This window comes from Nicotiana attenuata, unplaced genomic scaffold, assembly GCF_001879085.1.
Source record: "Nicotiana attenuata strain UT unplaced genomic scaffold, NIATTr2, whole genome shotgun sequence".
In the NCBI taxonomy this organism is placed as follows: Eukaryota; Viridiplantae; Streptophyta; class Magnoliopsida; order Solanales; family Solanaceae; genus Nicotiana; species Nicotiana attenuata.
The window spans coordinates 94,646-116,174 of record NW_017673024.1 but is presented as its reverse complement, the minus strand read 5'-3'; the positions used below and the strand labels follow the sequence as shown (position 1 = coordinate 116,174).

At 39.1% G+C, this 21,529-nt stretch overlaps 1 protein-coding gene across 1 annotated transcript; it reads right to left on the bottom strand.

Moving 5' to 3' along the window:
- Window positions 1-15,871: 15,871 nt before the first annotated feature.
- Window positions 15,872-20,646, bottom strand: LOC109215228 (tetraspanin-3-like). The gene is made up of 2 exons (XM_019379248.1): window positions 19,959-20,646; window positions 15,872-16,493 (listed from the first exon to the last, which is right to left on the bottom strand). Exons 1-2 carry the CDS (start codon window positions 20,469-20,471, stop codon window positions 16,149-16,151), a joined length of 858 nt encoding a protein of 285 aa, XP_019234793.1. The 5' UTR covers window positions 20,472-20,646; the 3' UTR covers window positions 15,872-16,148.
- Between the last annotated feature and the right edge of the window lie 883 nt (window positions 20,647-21,529).

Here is a 21,529-nt window from a genome sequence, read left to right as displayed (position 1 = left end):
ATTAAATAGGTTACACGCCTACACCCTCGCGAGTGGAAGACGTTAGTTTTAACTTGGTTTGATCTTTTCCATTATTTATTTAGATATCAGTTATCTGGACTAAATGACCCATTTTGCAAACTTGAAGGACCGTTAATTTCCAAGACTGGTTATTATGGATAAAAATAGATGTACACCTATACTTCAGGGACTATTTTAGTGTTTTTGTCCAGTACTAAATTAAAATCCTCACCCTTTTAGCCAAGATTCCTCTAAAAGACTTGTTAGAAAAGTGCTAGAGGTATTTTGCGTTAGGCTAGAGATGCTCTCGAGTAAGGCCGTGCATAATATGGTAAGTACCGAGTTATCGTGCCGCAACTGAAAATTTTAGTATATGGTATTTTATTTGGTATGGTATTTAGTTTTATGTTTTTAAAATAAATTGGTATTAGGCGTATTTGATATTTAAAAAAATAATACCAAAATACTGATACCGTACCTAAATATATACTAAATTACACATTATACATATTATTGATTAACATACTAAGTTAGATAATATTTTTCTTTGGCATTCATGTTGAGATTGGCAGCAAAGCCCATGTACTTCTTTAGGAAAATGGAGGAACAAGGTAGGATGTAGGTTCTGATTCTTACTCTCTAGGTTGCTAAGCAGTTTAACGTATGTTTCAACGGTTTTAGGGTGCTTCTTACTCCATTACTCTTTTATTATTGTTGCATATGTTGGATTAGTCCTTCTTGTATTCTCTAGTTTCAACAATTAACTCTAAGCAAGTAACATGATAATTTCAATGATCAAATGTATTCCTTGATGTGCCTTTGTCACGACCCAAAATTCATTAAAGGTCGTGATGGCGCCAGCACTGCTGTCAGGCAAGCCAACAATTAAGTACTTAATTTAGGTCTCTTTTTAATATTGTTGAAATCATAGTATTACTTCAATTAAATAGTAGAAGGGGGAAAATCCAGATTAAATAATAATATTTTCACAATCTCAATACTGAATAACCCATAATCATCCCAGAACCCGATGTCACAAGTGCATGAGCATCAACTAGGAAAAATAAAATAAAATACGAGGGTGTTTGGCTAAGCTTATAAGCTGGTCAAACTGGCTTATAAGCACTTTTTGGCTTATCTACGCATTTGGTAAAATTAAAAGTGCTTATAAGTTAAGTGCTTATAAGCCAAAAATAAGCCAAAAGCCATAAGTTGGTCTCCCCCAACTTATCAAATTTCAGCTTATAAGCAGTTTAAGTTTGACCAAAATATTTACTATTCTATCCCTAAAATACTTCTTTTTAAAATAAAAACTCTTCATATACCCGGTTCTTTAGCTGCATATTATTAATTTCAGCACTTTTATCCAAACACGTAACTGCTTATTTTTTAAATCAGCTTCAGCACTTAAAAGTGCCTTTCAGCACCTAATGCTTATCAGCTACTCTAAATCAGCTAATCCAAACGGGCTCTACATCATCTATCCGGAATAGAACTTGGACAGGAGAGAGAATGTAAATACTCTGAAGGAGACTCTACTGGCTGCGGATCGTAACACAAGATGCAGCTCACCTAAGTCCACGTATTAACCACGTTGCTACGCCCACAAGGCCACTAGACATACATGTGCCTGTACAACAAAATGTTACAGCAAGTGTAGTATGAGTATGCAAACAACGCGTACCCAGTAAGTATCCCGTCTAACCTCGAAGAAGTAGTGATGAAGGGTCGACTCCGACACTTGCTATGGGCTATAAATGAAATGCCAATGATATGATTTAAACATGAGTTATATAAAACGGGTGTAAGCTCATTATTTTGAAGTAAGTAAGCAATTCTTTTATAATTAGAAAATCTCCAAATTTATTTCTCATCATTTAACAATTTATCTCAGGCTAATGAGGCAATATCATTTATTTTAAATTCCTAAGCAATCAATTCAATCATGCGCCAGTCATGCCGAGGTCGTACGGCCCGATCCAACATATTAAACTGTGCAATGCCGAGGGTCGAACGACACGAACCAACATATAAATATAAACTGTGCACTGTCGAGGGTCGAACAACACGAACCATAGATGCATCTATTTAACCTGCCGAGGTGAACGGCCCACTACCATGAGAGTAGTGAAAATTTACCCGCTCGCGAAATATAATTGCGACGCGGTTACATATAGAATTTCTCAAATAATTATTATTATAATATTCTTTAATTCTTTTCAACATATGAAATCCAAATGAAAACTTTCTAAGTCCCGAAATCCTCAATTTCAACTCTTTTCAAGGCATTTAATAACCATACTCGATCTAAATTCCTTTCAAGGCAAATAATAAACAAGATCAAATAACGGTATCAGCAAATCATGGTGTAAACGTAGAACTACTCGGACATAGGCATAATTACTAGCTACGTACGGACTCTCGTCACCTCATGCGCACGTAGCCCCCCACGAATAGAAGCATGTATTAATTTAGTTCACCTATGGGGTTAATTCCCTTTTACAAGATTAGAAAGGAGACTTACCTCGCTCCGAAGTTCCATAGCCGGCTCCCAAGCCTTTCCAACAATTCAAACTAATGTCCAACACTCCAAAACTAGTCAATAAATGTGCAAACCCATAAAAATATTCTCTAATACTCACAAAATTCGATTTAAACAAATTCCCAACTCCGCTCGAAAAGTTGATAAAATCACCAGCGGGCCCACGTGCCCGGATTCCGAAAATTTTCGAAGATAAACTTTACCTATAACCTCACGAACTCAAATATATAATTTATTCAAAATTTCATGCCCAAATTCGTGTTCAAATCCAAAAATACCAAATTCTAGGGTTTCTACCAAAAACCCCAATTTTTTTACAAATTTCCATGCTCAAATCTTTATAGAACCCATGTATTTAACTTGCAGTAGGTGGGAATCACTTAACTTGTATTGCTTGATGAAAATCCCTCCTTGAAGCTCCCCCAAAATCGCCTCCACCAAGTGAAAAATGAATGAAAAATGGGCCAAGTCCCGTCTTTAAAACAATCTGCCCGGTGCCATTTCCACACCTGCGGAACAGTAGTCGTTTCTACGGCTCCGCACTTGCGGAAATTCCCATCGCATGTGCAGTTCCAACTAAGCTTAGCCAGGTCCGCATATGCGGACAAAATCCACTCCTGCGATCTCGCTTCTGCGTGATATCTGCCGCACCTGCGCCCTTACCAACTCCAGTCCATTTTCGCTTCTGCGACAACACGCCGCACCTGCGATTTCGCACCTACGGGCAAATTCACGCAAGTGAGATTACACCAGAAGCCTTAAACTTCAGAAATTCTTAAGTCCAAAAATCAACCCTTTAACCAATCGGGATCCACCCGAGGCCCTCGGGACCTCAACCAATTATACCAACACATCCCAAAACATGACACGAACTTGCTCGAGGCCTCAAATCACATCGAACCACGCTAAAATCACGAATCACACCCCAATTCGAGCTTAATAAACTTTAGAACTTCAAACGTCTACATTCAATGCCAAAACCTATCAAATCATGTCCGATTGACCTCAAATTTTGCACATAAGTCATATACCTACTCCAACTTTCGGAATCAGAATCCGGCCCCTATCTCAAAAAGTTCACTTCCGGTCAAACTTCTCAAAAACCTTCAAATTTCTAACTTTCGCCAAATGACCCTGAAATGACCTACGGACCTCCAAATCCATAACCGGGCATGCTCCCAGTACAAGAATCACCATACAGAGCTATCCCTTGACTTGGAATCCCAAACGAACATCGATAACATTGAAATGCACTTCAACCAAAATTTATGAAATTCTTCCAAAATACTAACTTTCACAATAGGCGCTGAAATGCTCCCGAGTCACCCAAAACCCGATCCGAACATATGCCCAAGTCTGAAATCATCATATAAACCTGCTGGAACCTTCAAATCCAGATTCCGAGGTCGTTTACTCAAGAATCCAACCTTAGTCAATTCTTCCAACTTAAAGCATTCAAAATGATAACTTTCTTTCTAATTCAACTCCGAACTTCCTGAATTCCAATTCCGACCACGCGTACAAGTCATAATACCTGAAGTGAAGTTGTTCATGGCCTCAAACCGCCAAACGACGCGCCAGAGCTCAAAACGACCGGTCGGATCGTTACAGCCCATTTCTCTTAGTTGATGCTTGATGCTTTTGGACAAAAATTGTCAACAGTCAGGTGTGCTTAGAACGTTTTTATTGAGTACTCTAATTAAAAATATTACAGTCTATGGTTCTATACACTAGTTAATATTCAAGCCGAATAAATCGAAATTACCGGACCGAATAAACCAAAACCGAAAGGAAAAAAGTTGAACCATACCGAATGTAATTAGGTATGGTATTGGTATAACATTTTAAGAAACCGAATACCAAAAATAACAAACCAAAATGACTAAATACCATACCGTGCTGACCGATGAACACCCCTACTCTCGAGCGGTGAAAAGACAAAAATGGCTATACTTTTCCACAGCTTTTTGTAATGGCCCGACCGGTCATTTTGAGCTATAGCGCGTCACTCGGCAGTTTGAGGCCTTGAGTAGCTTCATTTCAGGTATTATGACTTGCACGCATGGTCGGAATGAATTTCGGGAAGTTCGGAGTTGATTTGGAAAGAAAACTCTCATTTCGGATCTTTAAGTTGGAAGAATTGACTAAGGTTGAATTTTTGAGTAAACGACCTCGGAATCGGAATCTGAAGGTTCCAACAGGTTCGTATGATATTTTGGATTTGGGCGTATGTCCGTATCAGGTTTTGGATGACCCAGGAGAGTTTCGGCGCCTATTGTGGAAAGTTGGCATTTTGGAATAATTTCATAAATTTGGGTTGAAGTGCATTTCAATGTTATCAATGTCTGTTTTAGATTCCAAGTCTAGGAATATCTCCGTATGGTGATTCTGGTATTGGGAGCACATTCGGATGTTGATTTGGAGGTCTGTAGGTCATTTCGGGGTCATTTGGCGAAAGTTAGAAATTTGAAGGTTTTTGAGAAGTTTGACCGGGAGTGAACCTTTTTATATCGGGGTTGGATTTCGATTCCAGAAGTTGGAGTAGGTCCGTAATGTCGAATGTGACTTGTGTGCAAAATTTGAGATCAATCAGACGTGATTTGATAGGTTTTGGCATCGAATGTAGAAATTTGAAGTTCTAAAGTTCATTAAGCTTGAATTGGGATACGATTCATATTTTGGTGTTGTTTGATGTAATTTGAGGCCTCGAGCAGGTCCGTGTTATGTTATGGGACTGGTTGGTGTGATTGGACGGGGTCCCGGGGCCTCGGGTGTGTTTCGGGTGGTTTCGGATCAATTTGAGTTGTTTTGGATTTGTTGTTGGTGGTATCTGGTTTCATTCTTCGCAAACGCCAAGGGAGTCCCGCGTTCGCGAAGAGGAACTTTGAGACTGCTGGGATTCGGCCTTCGCGAACACGAGGCAGTGGACGCGAACGCAAGGCAGAGGCTGGGAAAGCCTTCGCGAACGCGGCCAAGGCTATGCGACCGCGAAGAAGAGAGAGGGAGCGGGGTCCTGGAGCAGTTTGGCCATCGCGAACGCGGCTCATGTATCGCGAACGCCGTGGTGGTCACAAGGCCTCACGAACGCGGCCAAGGTGACGCGAATGTGATGAGTAGATTGGAGGCAGTGCATTCTGGCCTTCGCGTTCGCGATGGTCGTGTGGCGAACGCAAAGAAGGGCGGACCTGGGTTGGGCAGAATGTTTTTAAAGCAGGGTTTGGGTTCATTTTACCCATTTTTCACACGGCTTGGGCCATTTTTGGAGCTTTTGAAGAGGGTATTTCATCATCAAGCATGAGGTAAGTGATTTCTACTAGTTGTGAGTTACTTACAAGGTTTATACATGGATTTAGGCATGAAAATTTGTAGAAATTTGGGATTTTGACGGAAAACCTAGAAATTTATATTTTTGGATTTCGACCATGAAATTGGACATGGAATTTGGAATAAATTATATATTTGAGTTCGTGGTGTTATGTGTAAAGTTCATCTTCGAAAATTTTTGGGATCCGGGCACAGTGGTCCGAGGGTGATTTTATCGACTTTTCGAACGGAGTTGGAAATTGTTGTAAATAGGATTATAATGAGTATTAGAGTATATATTTATGGATTCATTTATTGACTAGGTTTGGAGTGTTGGGCATCGGTTTAAGTTGTTTGAAAGGCTTGGGAGCCGGTTATAGATCTTCGGAGCGAGATAAGTCTCTTTTCTAACCTTGTAAGAGGAAATTAACCCCATATATAAAATCGAATTCATGTGTGCTCTTATTTCCGGGGGGGGGGGGGAGGAGCAGGGAGGGTATATACGCACGAGGTGATGAGAGTCTGTACGTAGCTACTAATTATGCCTATGTCCGGGTAGTTTTAATTTTACACCATGCCTTGTTGATACCGTTATTTGATTATGTTTATTATTTGCCTTGAAAAGAATTGAGATTGAATATGCTTATTAAATGCCTTGAAGAGAGTTGAAATTGAGAATTTCGAGACTTGAAAGTTTTCATTTGAAATTTCGTATTTTTGAAAGAATTAAGGAATATTATAATAACTTAAGAAATCTATGTTCAACCTCGTCGCAGATATATTCCGTGAGCGGGGTAAATTTTCACTACTCTCATGGGAGCGGGCCGTTCGCCTTGGCAGGTTGATAGATGCATCTATGGTTTGTGTCGTTCGACCCTTGGCAGTGCACAATTTATATTTATATGTTGGATCGGGCCGTACGACCTCGGCATGACTTGCGCATGATAACTCTTTGGAACTAATAATAACTGACATTGCCTTATTGGCTCGAGATATAAATTGTTAAATGATGAAAATGAATTTGGGAGTCTTTATTAAAAAAAAATGATTGTTGATTATTTCCGGTTATTGAATTTCCAGCTATGTTATGTATTCCATGCTAAAATATAATATCGGCATTCTATTATTAGGCTATAGTAAGTGTCGGAGTCGACCCCTCGTCACTACTTCTTTGAGGTTAGACTGGATACATACTGGGTACGCGTTGATTTATGTACTCACACTACACTTGCTGCACATTTTTGTGCAGGTACATATATATATCCAGTGGCCATGTGGGTGCAAATGTGTGGCTAATGCGGGGACTTAGGTGAGCTGCATTCCATATTACAATCCGCAGCCAGCAGAGTCTCCTTCAGAGTTATTTATATTTTTTCTGTCTAATTTGTAATTCGGACAGATATTGTATTTTATTTTACTTCCTAGTTGATGCTCATGTACTTGTGACACCGGGTTTTGGGGTACTTATGAGTTGTTCAGTAATTGTAGTTGGGAAAATATTATCATTTACTCTGTAAATTTTATTTATAATTAGTTAATTGAAGGAAAATTATGATTTCAAAATACTAAAATGAATAATCGAGTTAATCAATTATTGTTGGCTTGCCTGACAGCGGTGTTAGGCACCATCACGACCATTAATGGATTTTGGATCGTGACAACATGGTATCAGAGCACTAGGTTCACTCAGGTCACACGAGTCATGAGCAAGTCTAGTAGAGTCTTGTGGATCAGTACGGAGACGTATGTACTTATCTTTGAGAGGCTACAGGGCTGTTGGGAGCACTTCCCTTCTTGATTCTTCATCATGCAATTTGATTCTTTTGAGGCTTATGCCTTTATTTCTTTCCTATTCAATCTTATACGACGTGAAACGCTTGTTATAAATTGGGAATCGATGAATTGTCATGGTACTACGGACGTGGTGCAGGATGTTTCCACCTGCGTATTTGATTGGGCTATTGTCGTCGCCTTGCGGAAGGGCGTCCTGTCGTTTTAGATTAGTATCAGTATTACCCAAGGTTTTGAGATTTGGCATTGATTGTTATAACGATTCGTGCGTTGCTATCGCATAGTGTTTGTGTAATGGTAGGATGCTTGTCTATGTGTCGAGGCAGTGAATGACTTGAAAGGAGGTTTTACTCAGTGCATGATTCAGAGATTCTGTATTTTATTTTCGGCGGAGGAAAGGCAATCGGACTAAGAATGTTCAGATTTGGGTTGATGGAGTAACGAGACTTGGTATTTTCAAGCGTGGTGGAATTTTTATTTGTGATGTGGTGCCGTTGTCCTTGTTGAATGTGCTAAGTTCGCTGGTGGTATGGTTTTCTTCAATTCGCCTTCGGGGTGGGGTATTGTAAAATGGTACCGGGGAAGCGGTTGTCAGAAATCGCGGTGTGCAGTGGTTCAGAATCGAATCGGTGTTCCTAGTATTGATGGCTCGAGAAAGATGATCTTTGGGGAGGTTTAAAGTTGGTAGTGATCTATTGATCCAAGCGCTACAAAGATGGATTTTTTATCTAAGGCAACAACTAGGCAGCGAAGGATGAGGAAGGACATGTGGGAGGTGTCTTGCAGTGGTTAAATTTCTAGAAGGCCAGGTGTAAGAAACAGGAGTCAGGTAGTTGCTTAAAGGAGTGGGTTTGACCAAAGTGGAAAAGTGACAGAGTAGCATATGGATTTTTGTGGTAGGATAGCTACACGCCTTGAGGAAATTTCAGAGTGATTTGGGATTCATGGTGGACAGTGACTAGGTCTACGGGCTTAATTTAGAATATTGGCTGCTATACGGAGGAAGTTGGATACGACAGAAAGGAGCTTGCTTGATATGAAGGGGAATGCAACATGACTTCAGGGTGGAATATATTGTCGCACTTTTTGGGATGTCAATAGGGAGTGAACGGACTTGTACAACTGGTGAATGAGCACGGGCTCAGGATGGGATACCGATTTCGTAGTAATTGCAACCAGTGCAGCGATGTTGGAAGATGTCGACATGTAATTTCCACAGGTGGGTTATCTCCTGTGAGTAGGTTAGCGATCGCGTGGTGTTGACGAAGCTTCTACGAAGAATTCTACTGGCTATACAGTAAGGGATCGAATATGTGAATGTGGCTAGTGATTCAGAGTGTTCATAAAATGTTTAATAGAAAGATTTCGAGGCATTTGGCGGGTCGATTGTGCAGGATCATGTCAATGGGGGATAAGGAATCTTGGTGGGTTCCAGAGTTATGTAATGGTAGCTTCAAGCTAAATGGGAGAGCCCCACCGCCTACGATTGGATTGCATGGTTGTGTACTTGTGAGGTTTTTGGTTATCGGCATATTGGTGGGTTATTACGACTAAGGAAAGAGAACATCAATGGTAATTTGAGCAAAGGATTTGAGGAACGTGTGCTATATTTGGCCTTATCGATTCATGTTCAGGCTTTGGGAAGACTCGGAGTTTATGCTTCGTGTTGATGTGATGTACATGGGGAGTAATTCAGTCGGGTGCTTCTTAGAGGGGGTGTTCATGTGCTAGCAGGGCCTTGGAGTTTGATTATATTCGGGACCAAGCCGGAGTGGGTGACTCTCAACAACGGTCCTAGTGGATTCAAAAGTTAAAGTGCAGTGCCTCAGGATTTCGAGTCCGTAGTATGGTTAAGTATCGAGCTTTTGCAGCGGATTATGAAAAGGGGCTTGGAGTGTTCTGTGTTATCTTTGGTCTGCGGTGTAGCATTGGAGGAACGGGAGAAAATAACTTCAGATTCATAGAGGAATTATCAGAATAGGTGTACCAGTTGAAGATGCGAATATGCACAAAAGGAGGGTATGAGATGGTTCGGGGTTTTGAGACAATATGGTCTCGTGAAATAAGGTCACTCAGGATGAGTGCGGGTGTGGGTTCGTTATGTTTTGAATGGAGCTATTATTATTCCTAAGGCAAGTCGAGAGTAAATTAGAAAAAGTTGGATCAGTTAGCGATGGTCGAATCGGCATGATGGTGGCAATGATCAGTTTCTTCAGCGTGTTAAGTCATGCAGATGATTTGTGGCGGCATGTGTGAGGCTTGACGACCACCGTAATTTGATTTATTTGGAGGCATTCGAGTATTATAGCCTGTTATGTGTAGATGGATCCCGAAAGAGTTATGGTGGTTTAGACCACTACTTGAGGATTGTGCTTTCTACGGTTATGCGAATTCAGTCACCTGTTGTAATGGTTCTTCAGAAACGAGTAAAGTGAAAGGTTTCTACATGATGAAGTGTGTATCCTATTAGTGGTTCAGGAGTTATGATGAAATTCTTGGGCTCTCGCGTATTGGTAAGATAGGTGCGGTGAGCGGCATGAAATTTGAAAGTTGAGGATCAAGGTTGCAGTTTGGTGTTGACAAGAATGTCACGAGCTCGGATGAGCAGGAAAGGATTAAGATGTCTAGAGTAAGCTGGTATTGTCTTTAGCGTCATCTGAGATCGGTGTCCTATGTGAGAGGCTTTATGTACTGATTTGCGGATTCTTGATTTGCTCTACACCATTAGTATGGCCGGTGATATGGATGTGCACACTTGTTACCTGGTGCAGAAGTTCATGGGACCGTATCCCGCGGGAAGATTGTATAAGTGTGGCATGTAGTCACTTGATTGATTAAAGATTGAAACCAAGTATGGAAATGATGGTACTATCGCTAATGTGAGAATTTATGCCTGAAGGGTGCTCGGTTCATTTAGTTGTGGATTGTGGAAGTTTGTTCCGGATTAGACGGCTATTCTTGTGTGTTATGGGAAAAAGGGGTTATTGTCGATCCTTGAAAGGTTATTAGCCCAGTGCGGTACGATCAGGTCGGATGTGTACATCTCAGCATAGCGTTGCTTATGGAGGGGTCTTCGGGCCTTGGATGTTATTTCTGTCGTTAGCTATTCCGTGTAATCTTTATCGTGCCATGTAGGTTATGAGATGGTATAATTATTCGCACGCGTATCGAGATCCCATGTAGTTTGTGGTGTTGTGAGAGTAGGATGGCTCTCGAGATACAGCCATTTATTGCACCTTAGTTGTGCTTGAGTTTCATAGGGTATGTCGCTATCCGTCTCCCCAGGATTTGTATTATGGACTTCGTTTGCTTGTGGTTGATATTCGGATATTTCGCAGGTATGAGCATTCTAGCTCGGTAAGTATTTCCTTATAGATTGTTATGTGTGGATCGGGTGGCACGCCGCCACGGGTATGTTGTTTGGACCGGGTGGCACGCCGCCATGGATATCATGGTTAGATCGGGTTGCACGCCGCAATGGTATCATATGTGGATCGGATTGCACGCCGCAGCAGTGTAATGTTGAGTACAGTTCCCTATATCTATTCTTATGTGTTTTGTTTCTCATTTTCTGAGGAAGGTTTATAACATCCTTTCGGTTGTTTAATTAGTTAAGTGGGTTGAGTAGTTCTTTCCAGAGATCGTTTTCCTTATGTATTACATTCGAGTTTGTAGCTTGTTGGAATATTATGCCATCATATGAGACGTTTGGCAGTGTCTAAGGTGGCTTATTGCCTGAGCAGCTTATACTGGGTGAGACGAGATTATTGGATCTATGATCAGTGCGATCAGATTTATATAAGGCATATTAAAGAACAAATATTGCTATTCAGCTCAGAAGGAGGTAATGGTTCTTATCAAGAGGAGAGACTCAATGATTTGTTGACTCACCAGTTGGTTATGAATTTCTACACATCTCTTTCGTCGTAGCAGCATTACAAGAGTTAGAACAGGACTTATATGGGGCATGAGGTGTGTTGTGGGCATCGGATTCGTGGAATTTCGGATATTGTTATCAGAGGATGTTATTATGGTCATGTGAATTATGCGGTGCATAGTGTGAATTCAGCAAAGGTATGCAATCATGTATTGGTGCATCGTGTAGTGATTGATACGGTGTTCGTGTGTTGGAAACATGCCTGGTGGAGAATTCTGGATGTTAGAACTTGGCTCTAAGGCTTATTTGACTAAATAAAAGGGAGGATCTTTAGAGTGGATCGAGCTAATGTGCTCAACTAGGTTGTGGTAGCATGGGTAGGTGCTCAAGGGGTTAAACAGTGATTTCGGATAACTCCAGAGCAGTTCTTAACACGTTCGATGACGAACGTATGTTTAAGTGGGAGAGAATGTAATGACCCGACCGGTCGTTTTGAGCTCTAGAACGTCACTCGACAGTTTGAGGCCTTGAGTAGTTTCACTTCAGGTATTCTGACTTGCACGCGTGGTCGGAAATGAATTTCGGAAAGTTCGGAGTTGATTTGGAAAGAAAACTCTCATTTCGGAAGCTTTAAGTTGGAAGAATTGACTAAGGTTGGATTTTTAAGTAAACGAACTCGGAATCGGGATTTGAAGGCTCGGTTCGTATGGTGATTTTGGACTTGGGAGTATGTCCGGATCGGGTTTTGGATGACCCGGGAGCATTTTGGCGCCTATTGTGGAAAGTTGGCATTTTTGAAGAATTTCATAAATTTGGGTTGAAGTACATTTCAATGTTATCGATGTCCGTTTGGGATTCCGAGTCTTGGAATAACTCCGTATGGTGATTCTGGTATTCGTAGCGCGTCCGGATATGGATTTGGAGGTATGTGGGTCATTTCGGGGTCATTTGGTGAAAGTCGAAAATTTGAAGGTTTTTGAGAAGTTTGACCGGGAGTGAACTTTTTGATATCGGGGTCAGATTCCGATTCCGGAAGTTGGAGTAGGTCCGTAATGTCGAATGTGACTTGTGTGAAAAATTTGAGGTCGATCGGACGTGATTTGATAGGTTTCGGCATTGAATGTAGAAGTTTGAAGTTCTAAAGTTCATTAAGCTTGAATTGGTTTTGTTGTTGTTTGATGTGATTTGAGGCCTCAATCAGGTCTGTGCTATGTTATGGGACTGGTTGGTCTGATTGGACGGGGTCCCGGGGGCCTCGGGTGTGTTTCAGATCAATTTGAGCTATTTTGGAACTACTGTTGCTGGTATCTGGTTTCCTTCTTCGCAAACGCGAAGGGAGTCCCGCGTTCGCGAAGAGGATCTTTGAGGCTGATGGGATTTGGCCTTCGCGAATGTGAGGCAGTGGAAGCGAACGCGAGGCAGAGACTGAGAAAGCCTTCGCAAAAGCAGCCAAGGCTACGCGAACGCGAAGAAGAGAGAGAGAGAGCGGGGGCCTGGAACAGTTTGGCCTTCGCGAACGCGACTCGTGGACCGCGAACGCGGAGGGTGGTGGTCACAAGGCTTCGCGAACGCGGCCAAGGTGACGCGAACGCGATGAGTAGATTGGAGGCAGTGCATTCTAGCCCTCGCGTTCCTGATGGTCGTGCCGCGAACGCGAAGAAGCGCGGACCTGGGCTGGGCCGAATGTTTTTAAAGCGGGGTTTCGGCTCATTTCACCCATTTTTCAGACGGCTTAGGCGATTTTTGAAGCTTTTGAAGAGGGGGTTTCATCATCAAGCATGAGGTAAGTGATTTCTATTAGTTGTGAGTTACATACAATGTTTATACATAGATTTAGGCATGAAAATTTATAGAAATTTGGGATTTTGAAGGAAAATCTAAAAAATTATATTCTTGGATTTCGACCACGAAATTGGACATGGAATTTAGAATAAATTATCTATTTGAGTTCGTGGTGTTATGGGTAAAGTTTATCTTCAAAAAATTTCAGGATCCGAGCACGTGGGCCCGAGGGTGATTTTTTCGACTTTTCTAACGGAGTTGGAAATTGTTGTGAAAAGGATTATAATGAGTATTAGAGTATATATTTATGGATTTGCACATTTATTTACTAGTTTTGGAGCGTTGGGCATCGGTTTGAGTTGTTTGAAAGGCGTGGGAGCCGGCTATGAAACTTCGGAGCGAGGTAAGTCTCTTTCCTAACCTTGTAAGAGGGAATTAACCCCATAGGTGAATTGAATTCATTTGTGCTCTTATTTGCGGCGGGGGCTTCATACGCACGAGGTGATGAGAGCTCGTACGTAGCTACTGATAATGCCTATGTCCCGGTAGTTTTAGGTTTACGCCATGCCTTGTTGATATCTTTATTTGATTATGTTTATTATTTGCCTTGAAAGAATTGAGATTGAGTATGCTTATTAAATGCCTTGAAGAGAGTTGAAATTGAGGATTTCGAGACTTGAAAGTTTTCATTTGAAATTTCGTATTTTTGAAAGAATTAAGGAATATTATAATAACTTAAGAAATCTATGTACAACCGCGTCGCAAATATATTCCGCGAGCGGGGTAAATTTTCACTACTCTCATGGGAGCGGGTCGTTCGCCTCGGCAGGTTAATAGATGCATCTATGGTTCGTGCCGTTCGACCGTCGGCAGTGCACAATTTATATTTATATGTTGGATCGGCCCGTACAACCTCGGCATGACTTGCGCATAATAACTCTTTAGAACTAATAATACTTGACTTTGCCTTATTGGCTTGAGATATAAATTGTTAAATGATGAAAATAAATTTGGGAATTTCTATTAGAAAAAAAATGGACTGTTGATTATTTTTGATTATTGAATTTCCAGCTAAGTGATGTATTCCATGCTAAAATATAATATCGGCATTTTATTGTTAGCCGATAGTAAGTGTCGGAGTCGACCCCTCGTTACTACTTCTTCGAGGTTAGACTGGGTACTTACTGAGTACGCGTTGATTTATGTACTCATACTACACTTGCTGCACATTTTTTTTGCAGGCACACACACACACACACACACACACACATATATATATATATATATATATATATATATATATATATATATATATATATATAGTGGCCTTGTGGGCGCAAAGATGTGGCTAATGCGGGGACTTAGGTGAGCGCATTCCATATTACGATCCGCAGCCAGCAGAGTCTCCTTCAGAGTTATTTATATTTTCCCTGTCTAATTTGTAATTCGGACAGATGATGTATTTTATTTTACTTCCTAGTTGATGCTCAAGCACTTGTAACACCGGGTTTTGGGGGTACTTATGAGTTGTTCGGTAATTGTAGTTGGGAAAATATCATCATTTACTTTGTAAATTTTATTTCTAATTAGTTAATTGAAGGAAAATTATGATTCAAAATACTAAAATGAATAATCAAGTTAATCAATTATTGTGTTGGCTTGTCTGACAGCGCTGTTAGGTGCCATCACGATCATTAATGGATTTTGGTTCATGATATTTTTGTAAAGGTAATTTAAGTTTTTTTTCATAGGATGGTGAAGACAAGGTTATAACTTGGTTTGACAATATTATAATATAATATTTTTTAAAAGCTATTTGAATAAATTTTTCCCCAATGTGAACGATCACGTTTGAACACCTTAAAGCAAGTTCTATCCAATTTCCTAGATTTGACCTCTCTTTAGATTTTGCATTTTGAAATCATCACGTGCACTTGAGCGTGCCAAGTTGCCAACTACTATATAACATGCTTACTATAATTACTTACTAAATTAAGTACGATTATCGAAAAGGAATTCTGTTTATGTCGGCCTGATGCATGTTTGCTGGCCCAGAGGCATCGCTCCGCATACCTTGCCATTTCTTTTCACATATTAGATCAAAGATCATATGTTGAGTATGATCATTCTTTTATAATAGCGGCGTTCGAATTAGCTAGCATGCACCTTATTTATTTTACATGTCGTGCACTTTATTTATTTTACATGGTGCGTACTATCTTCTGCGGATACAATTACTGAATAACTTTGCTCATTAACGCTTAATGCTTGTTGTTTCTATTTCTTTTTCATCATTACTTAAGCCGAGGTCTATCGCTAATAGCATCTATACCTTCACAAAGACTCCACCTTGTGCGAAGTGCAATTACATTGGGTTTGTTGTTGTTTGTATTAACGCTTAACCGAATAAAAAGAAATCTCATAATTTGAATTCTGGTCTCATGATTTTCACCTACTTCATTGACCGAGACCACATCTTAAGTTTCTATCTTAAGCAAGAACATTTCTGGTAATATTAAACTATTGAGAGGAAAAGCTGGTTTCCTTGTAATCTCAGTCTTGGTGCTCTCTTTGAATAAATTAAAGTCAATAGTTTACTTAATCTCATAGCAAGTTACAAGCTTGCTGCACTAGGAAGGGACTGAAACAGCCTAAAAAATACTAAGATAGTTTTGGAATTTAATTAAAGGAAAAGATACCACACTTAATACAAGATTTACAGTCAAGTTTTCTTGGGAAGAAAATTGAATGTAGAAGTATAAACAAAGCATTTTGTTCTAACAAGACTACTAGACTTACCACAACATAAAATTACACTTCAAGCTTTACTCTGCTGCTGTGTAGAAACTGATCTTAGAAATGTATCCTGCTAGGTTGAGACTTCTCCATCCTAGTTTCTCCGTAAGGCTCATCGTTATCGATCCGTTTGTTGTGCCTAAACGCAGCGATAGCGACCATATACATGATCACGAGAATGATCAATATGACAATGTTGATCACAGACACCTTTCTCCAACTCTTTCTAATGCTAGCCAGTACGCCGGCTTTGCAAGAGTTACAATTGTAGCAGAGCTGCCCTTGATCATTGTTCCAATTAACACAATCTGGATCAGCTCCAACTAGCCCTCCTCCTGGAACCCAAACTGTCTCGTTCTGATAAACATAACCACATTCTGTAGGAGGCTTGCAGCAACCAGACTGCATACAAAGTTTGAGATTTTGTTAGACCTATTTGCCTTTCTGCTCTAACAGTAAAGCTAGTTAGAGGTAGATCTAGGAGGGGATCACTGAACCAATTGCTATCAGCTCAATTATGCATTTATATATAGAAAAAAGTATTCAATACAATATAGTAAGATCATACTCATTCCAAACTCACTAACTCTGGTTATGGATTCGCCCCTATGCGCAAGAATCATTATACGTATGTAGTAACTCGACACATGATGTGAACTCAGAGACTCATCAACTCTATTGCTAAAGAATGTGTTTGAATCCAGTATCTTTGATAAGTTTTGCTAGTAGAATAAATATATCGCCATATCAGTACGTGCATATGCATGTTATACCACATGCATGATTTTTTGTACTTTCCGGTGACCAGATATAAATTGCCCTAGCATTACCAGTTGCCTTTGGTAATTTACACGGGACAAGCTCCAACCGAAGCCGAGGGTCTAACGGAAACAACCGCTCTACCTTCACAAGGTTAGGTACCCTCTCTAGACCCCACTTGTGGGATTATAGTGGGTTTGTTGTTGTTGAAGCTCCAACGGAAGAGGTTCTCTACTTTTAGTATACTTCTTATGTATGGACATTTTTTGCCCAAACATCAATAAAATTTATTATAAAAAAGAGGTCTAATCCAAGAAATAAAGGAAAAAGATATGTCAGGGTAGGTTAGGTTGCCTATAGTAGTAGATCCTTAGTGGAGTTGAAAAATATCTTGAAATATCAAAGACACCACATGGCCACACTTGCATTAAAATGTAAATAATTGGGGCCCTATAATTGGAGCTTTTTGGGTATGTTAGGTTCCCATCTTTTCCATTCAACATAGTCATTCAATCATCATCTAAATAGTCAACACTTGTCTTGATTCACAATACCAGTAAGGGATGCTTTTTGAACCATAAAATACTAGGAATTGATTGAAGAATTAATCTAAGGGAAGGCAGACCGGTACACAATGCATCTCGCGTTCACGCAGAGTCTGGGGAAGGATCGCACCCCAAGAGGTATAATATAAATAGCTTAACCTAATGCAAGGATTAATGGCCGCTTCCATGCTCGAACCCATGACTTATAGCCTATAGGTCACACGGGTACAATTTTATCGTTGCTCGAAGAATTTGTCTGCTGAAAAGAATATCCCTTTATGACAACTGTATGACTTGCAACAAACATGCACAACAAATACTTTTTGTTGACATGTTGATCCTTGTTACATCAGGAAGATATTTTGTTTGTACAATTCTAAGTTGCATACAAGCTATAGTAAAGTTCAATTGGGTAGGACCACTTAAAAAATATGACCCATTATACAAACCATTACTCTTTCTGAATAACCAAAGAGTGCTCTACCTTCACAAGTTTTTTGTCCTGAATTAACAACTTATCCAAGAAGTGATCACAAACTTTTTAAAAATGGAGTCTTTAATTTCCTTTAATGGTCCACCAAATGTGAAAGAGGACCCATCTGCCTGTTTCATATGCATATTTAAATTTATTAATTAATTTAGTTATGGGATAATACGGACCCATGCATAAGCATGGAATGTGATTGTCGACCATCACGCTAACATGCCTACATGCTATGAACCAAACATGCACCCAAAAGTCATTTTAGTAGGAAAAGAGAAGGAAAGCAAAAGAACGTTAATGAAGCGGATGAAAAACATGAAAGATTAGGGTTCAAATCCTAATAGCGAGAAAAACATATTTGGTGATTTTTCTTTCATCTGTCTAAATCTTGGTGAGCAGAGTTATCAGGTACATATACATGTGCTGATAGGAGATAACAGATACTGCAATAGTAAGGTGTACAATTTTGATATTCAGATTTATCCGGTAATAGAACAGGTGGAAAGTAACAAGCACCCGATGGTTAGTTGAGGCATGTGCAACCTAGGCTGGACATCACCATTATTTAAAAAAAAAAGGAAAACAAAGGAAAAGGAAAGAAATCTAAGTGGAATCAGAAGAAACTAGAAAGGAACAGCAAAAGCTAGTCAAACCAAAAGGCAAAGGAGCAAAAAGGGTTTTCTTTTTTTAAGTTGCTGTTAATGGAAAACCCAGAAAATAACTAAAAATATTCAAATAAAAAGCATTAAAGCAAAATAATAATCTGAACCAGTCCAAAAGAAGGGAACCTCCAATAGTTGTACCTCACATAAAACATGCATATTTATTAGCAAAATTTTTGTTTGATTTGTCACCTTTTCTTCTATTTATTACAGGCCAAAAATATCACTTTATAGCAGCTATGATACTACCTTTTAAAAGTGTGGATGAGCTACCATTTCATTAAACGACAATTAAATAGTTGGTAAATTGTCTTTATCACTATATAAAGGGGTATTTCCACCCAACAGAAATATTAAAGGAGGAAAAGAAAAAACTCCATTTTGCCCTATTGCACAAAAAGAATGATTAAGAGAAACTTGGCGTAACCGGTAAAGTTATTGTCATGTGACCAGAAGATTATGGATTCGAACCATAGAAACAGCATCTTATGCAAGATAACGTTTCGTACAATAGACCGTTGTGATTCGGTCTTTATCCGGACCCGCCCATAACGGGAACTTAATGTACCGAGCTGCTTTTTTCACAGTTGATCAGTAGAAACTCACAGTGATTCTATCAGTAGAAGTTGATTATTGTCCTTTTTTTTATGTTTCTTTCTCTCTTTCATTGTCCTTCTCTCTTATATCAGTGGTGTCCGGATTAATTTGTTCGACTATTTCACCCATTATTCACTACCTCCTACCAGCGTAGATATTCGATGGCTCTACGTAGATGAGTAATTTTATCTCTACTAGAATTTGAATTTTAATTTTCCGTGATTTTCACTTACTTCATTGACAGTAAAACCACAACTTTGGACCACTTGGTGGCAACTCACATATCATTAAATTAAAATATTATTTTTATAAACATAGAAAACTGAAACATTTCCTGTACTATTATTGGGCATCAACGTTTATTTCCGTAAAAACAGATCTAGTACTGGCTTCTAATTACCGTTCCTAATCTTTTTTTCAAAAATCAAAAGTTAGGTCAAAGAAAATGCTTTACAGCCTACAGGTGTCTTATAATTTCAAATGAAAAAATGATTACTTTCAAAATATAAGTTCCTCTTTTAATCTCTAATAAAAAAGGTAACTCGGTGCACGAAACTGTCGCTATGTGCGCGATCCGAGAAAGGACGGGGCGACAAAAATCTATCGTATACAGTCTTACCCTGTATTTCTATAAGAGGCTGTTTCCGCGGCTCGATTCGATGACCTCCTGGTCACATGACGATAATTTTACTAGTTACGCTAACGGTCCCCTTCCTTTTTTAATTTTCAGAACTCGAACCCGAGCACGAATAAACCCCATAACATAAACATTTTCTTTTTAAAAAAAAAATGGTTAAACAGATTTTAACAGTGAACTTACCTCAACAGGACTAAGTTTTCTGAGGTAAAACATCTCAGCACTCTCAGGAATACTATTGTAAGTCCTTCTTGTCTTAGCACAGACATGTGAATCTCTAATACAAGAACTGATCTTCATCCAATAACTCTGACTTGTAACCCTTTCCTCAAGCCAGCCCGAATAATCCTGTAAGTGATACTCCAAGTAAACCCGATTCAATACGGGTCGACCCGACCCTTTATCAGTGACAGCATAAGCAAATATGACAAATCCAATCAAAGCAGCTATGATAAAGAACATAGCCCATAGATAAAGATACATAAGGAAAGTGTTTCTATAACAAGCACCAGCAAATCCAGCTAAAGAAACAACCATAATTGAAACTCCAATTACTATTAATGGCCATTGAAGAAATTTCAAACAGTCTGTGTTGTTTGCTCTGCTACTTAGCCATATTCCACCACCTAATATTGGGATTGAGGCCAAGAAAGTGAAGAAGTTTAGTAAACCTATTAAATGGTTGCTAGTTCTCATTTTTTTCCTTTTTGTGGCTAATAATGTAATCTTTCTGAAATGGACTTTTTTGTAACAATTTTTTGGGTTGGGGAAAGCAGAGTAAAGAGTGTTTCTTAAGAAGGTGAAGATGGGGGTTAATGTAAGAGCAAGGAAAGAGAGGGGTCTCTCTATTTTCTTAACTTGTAGACAAGTGTATAGTGGAGTGACAAAAGCACCCTCTATATATATATATATTTGGTAGTATTGACTTGGTACAGTTGGGAATCTTGAGATGAGGGATGAGAATATTTTATTTATTTGTTATTTTTATTTCTTTTAGGAATAAGAAATTACTTTAAACAAAAAAAAAAAAAAAAAGGTGAATCTCTCGCAACTTAGTAAATGAGGTAAATTTTTATTTTGAACTTAGGTTACATACACAGCACAACAAACATACCCGGTATAATCCACAAGAAGGGTCTGAACACGATAATGTGTACGCATGTATTACCCCTATCCTGTGGAGATAGAGAGGTTGTTTCCAAGACCTTCGGCCCAAAGACAAATAAAAAGAAGCAGTAATAATAATAATATAATAAGATAACTTAAACGAAAGAAATAACAGGTAAAAATATAACTCTACGAACAAGAAGAAACTTAGATTACATAGAATAAAAAATTGAATACAGTACAATTTAATTGATTATATCAAGTAATTCCTCTATTTTTCAAGTACATTCTTAATGACAATAATCTATCTCTTGTGAGTTGTGGGGATGAAAAATATTTGAAATGCCTTATGAACCATCATATGACTTGTTATAAAAAGTTACCTATTTTTGCATGTTAAGTTAACTTGATGATATAAAGAATTTATACACCGAACTGAAGTGCATTAGCTTGGTAAATTAGTTTTGGAAAAAAAAAACACATAAAAATTGTAAGTTATATGCATTGACGGTATACAAAATTTGTATTATTATTGTAATTTAATCGATTAGAGAAAGTTATTAATCTATTTTTAAAAATTACTATATCATGCTTGACATGGAAAGTAACAATTTGTTATAGATCGACCTAATATGATAGTTTAAAAT

Bases quoted from the DNA above. Each gene is read 5' to 3' on its own strand.
- LOC109215228 (XM_019379248.1), bottom strand. From the start codon at position 20,471: ATGAGAACTAGCAACCATTTAATAGGTTTACTAAACTTCTTCACTTTC. The intron at 16,494-19,958 runs GTAAGTTCACTG...CTTTGTATGCAG, and splicing joins GAAAACTTAGTCCTGTTGAG to TCTGGTTGCTGCAAGCCTCC.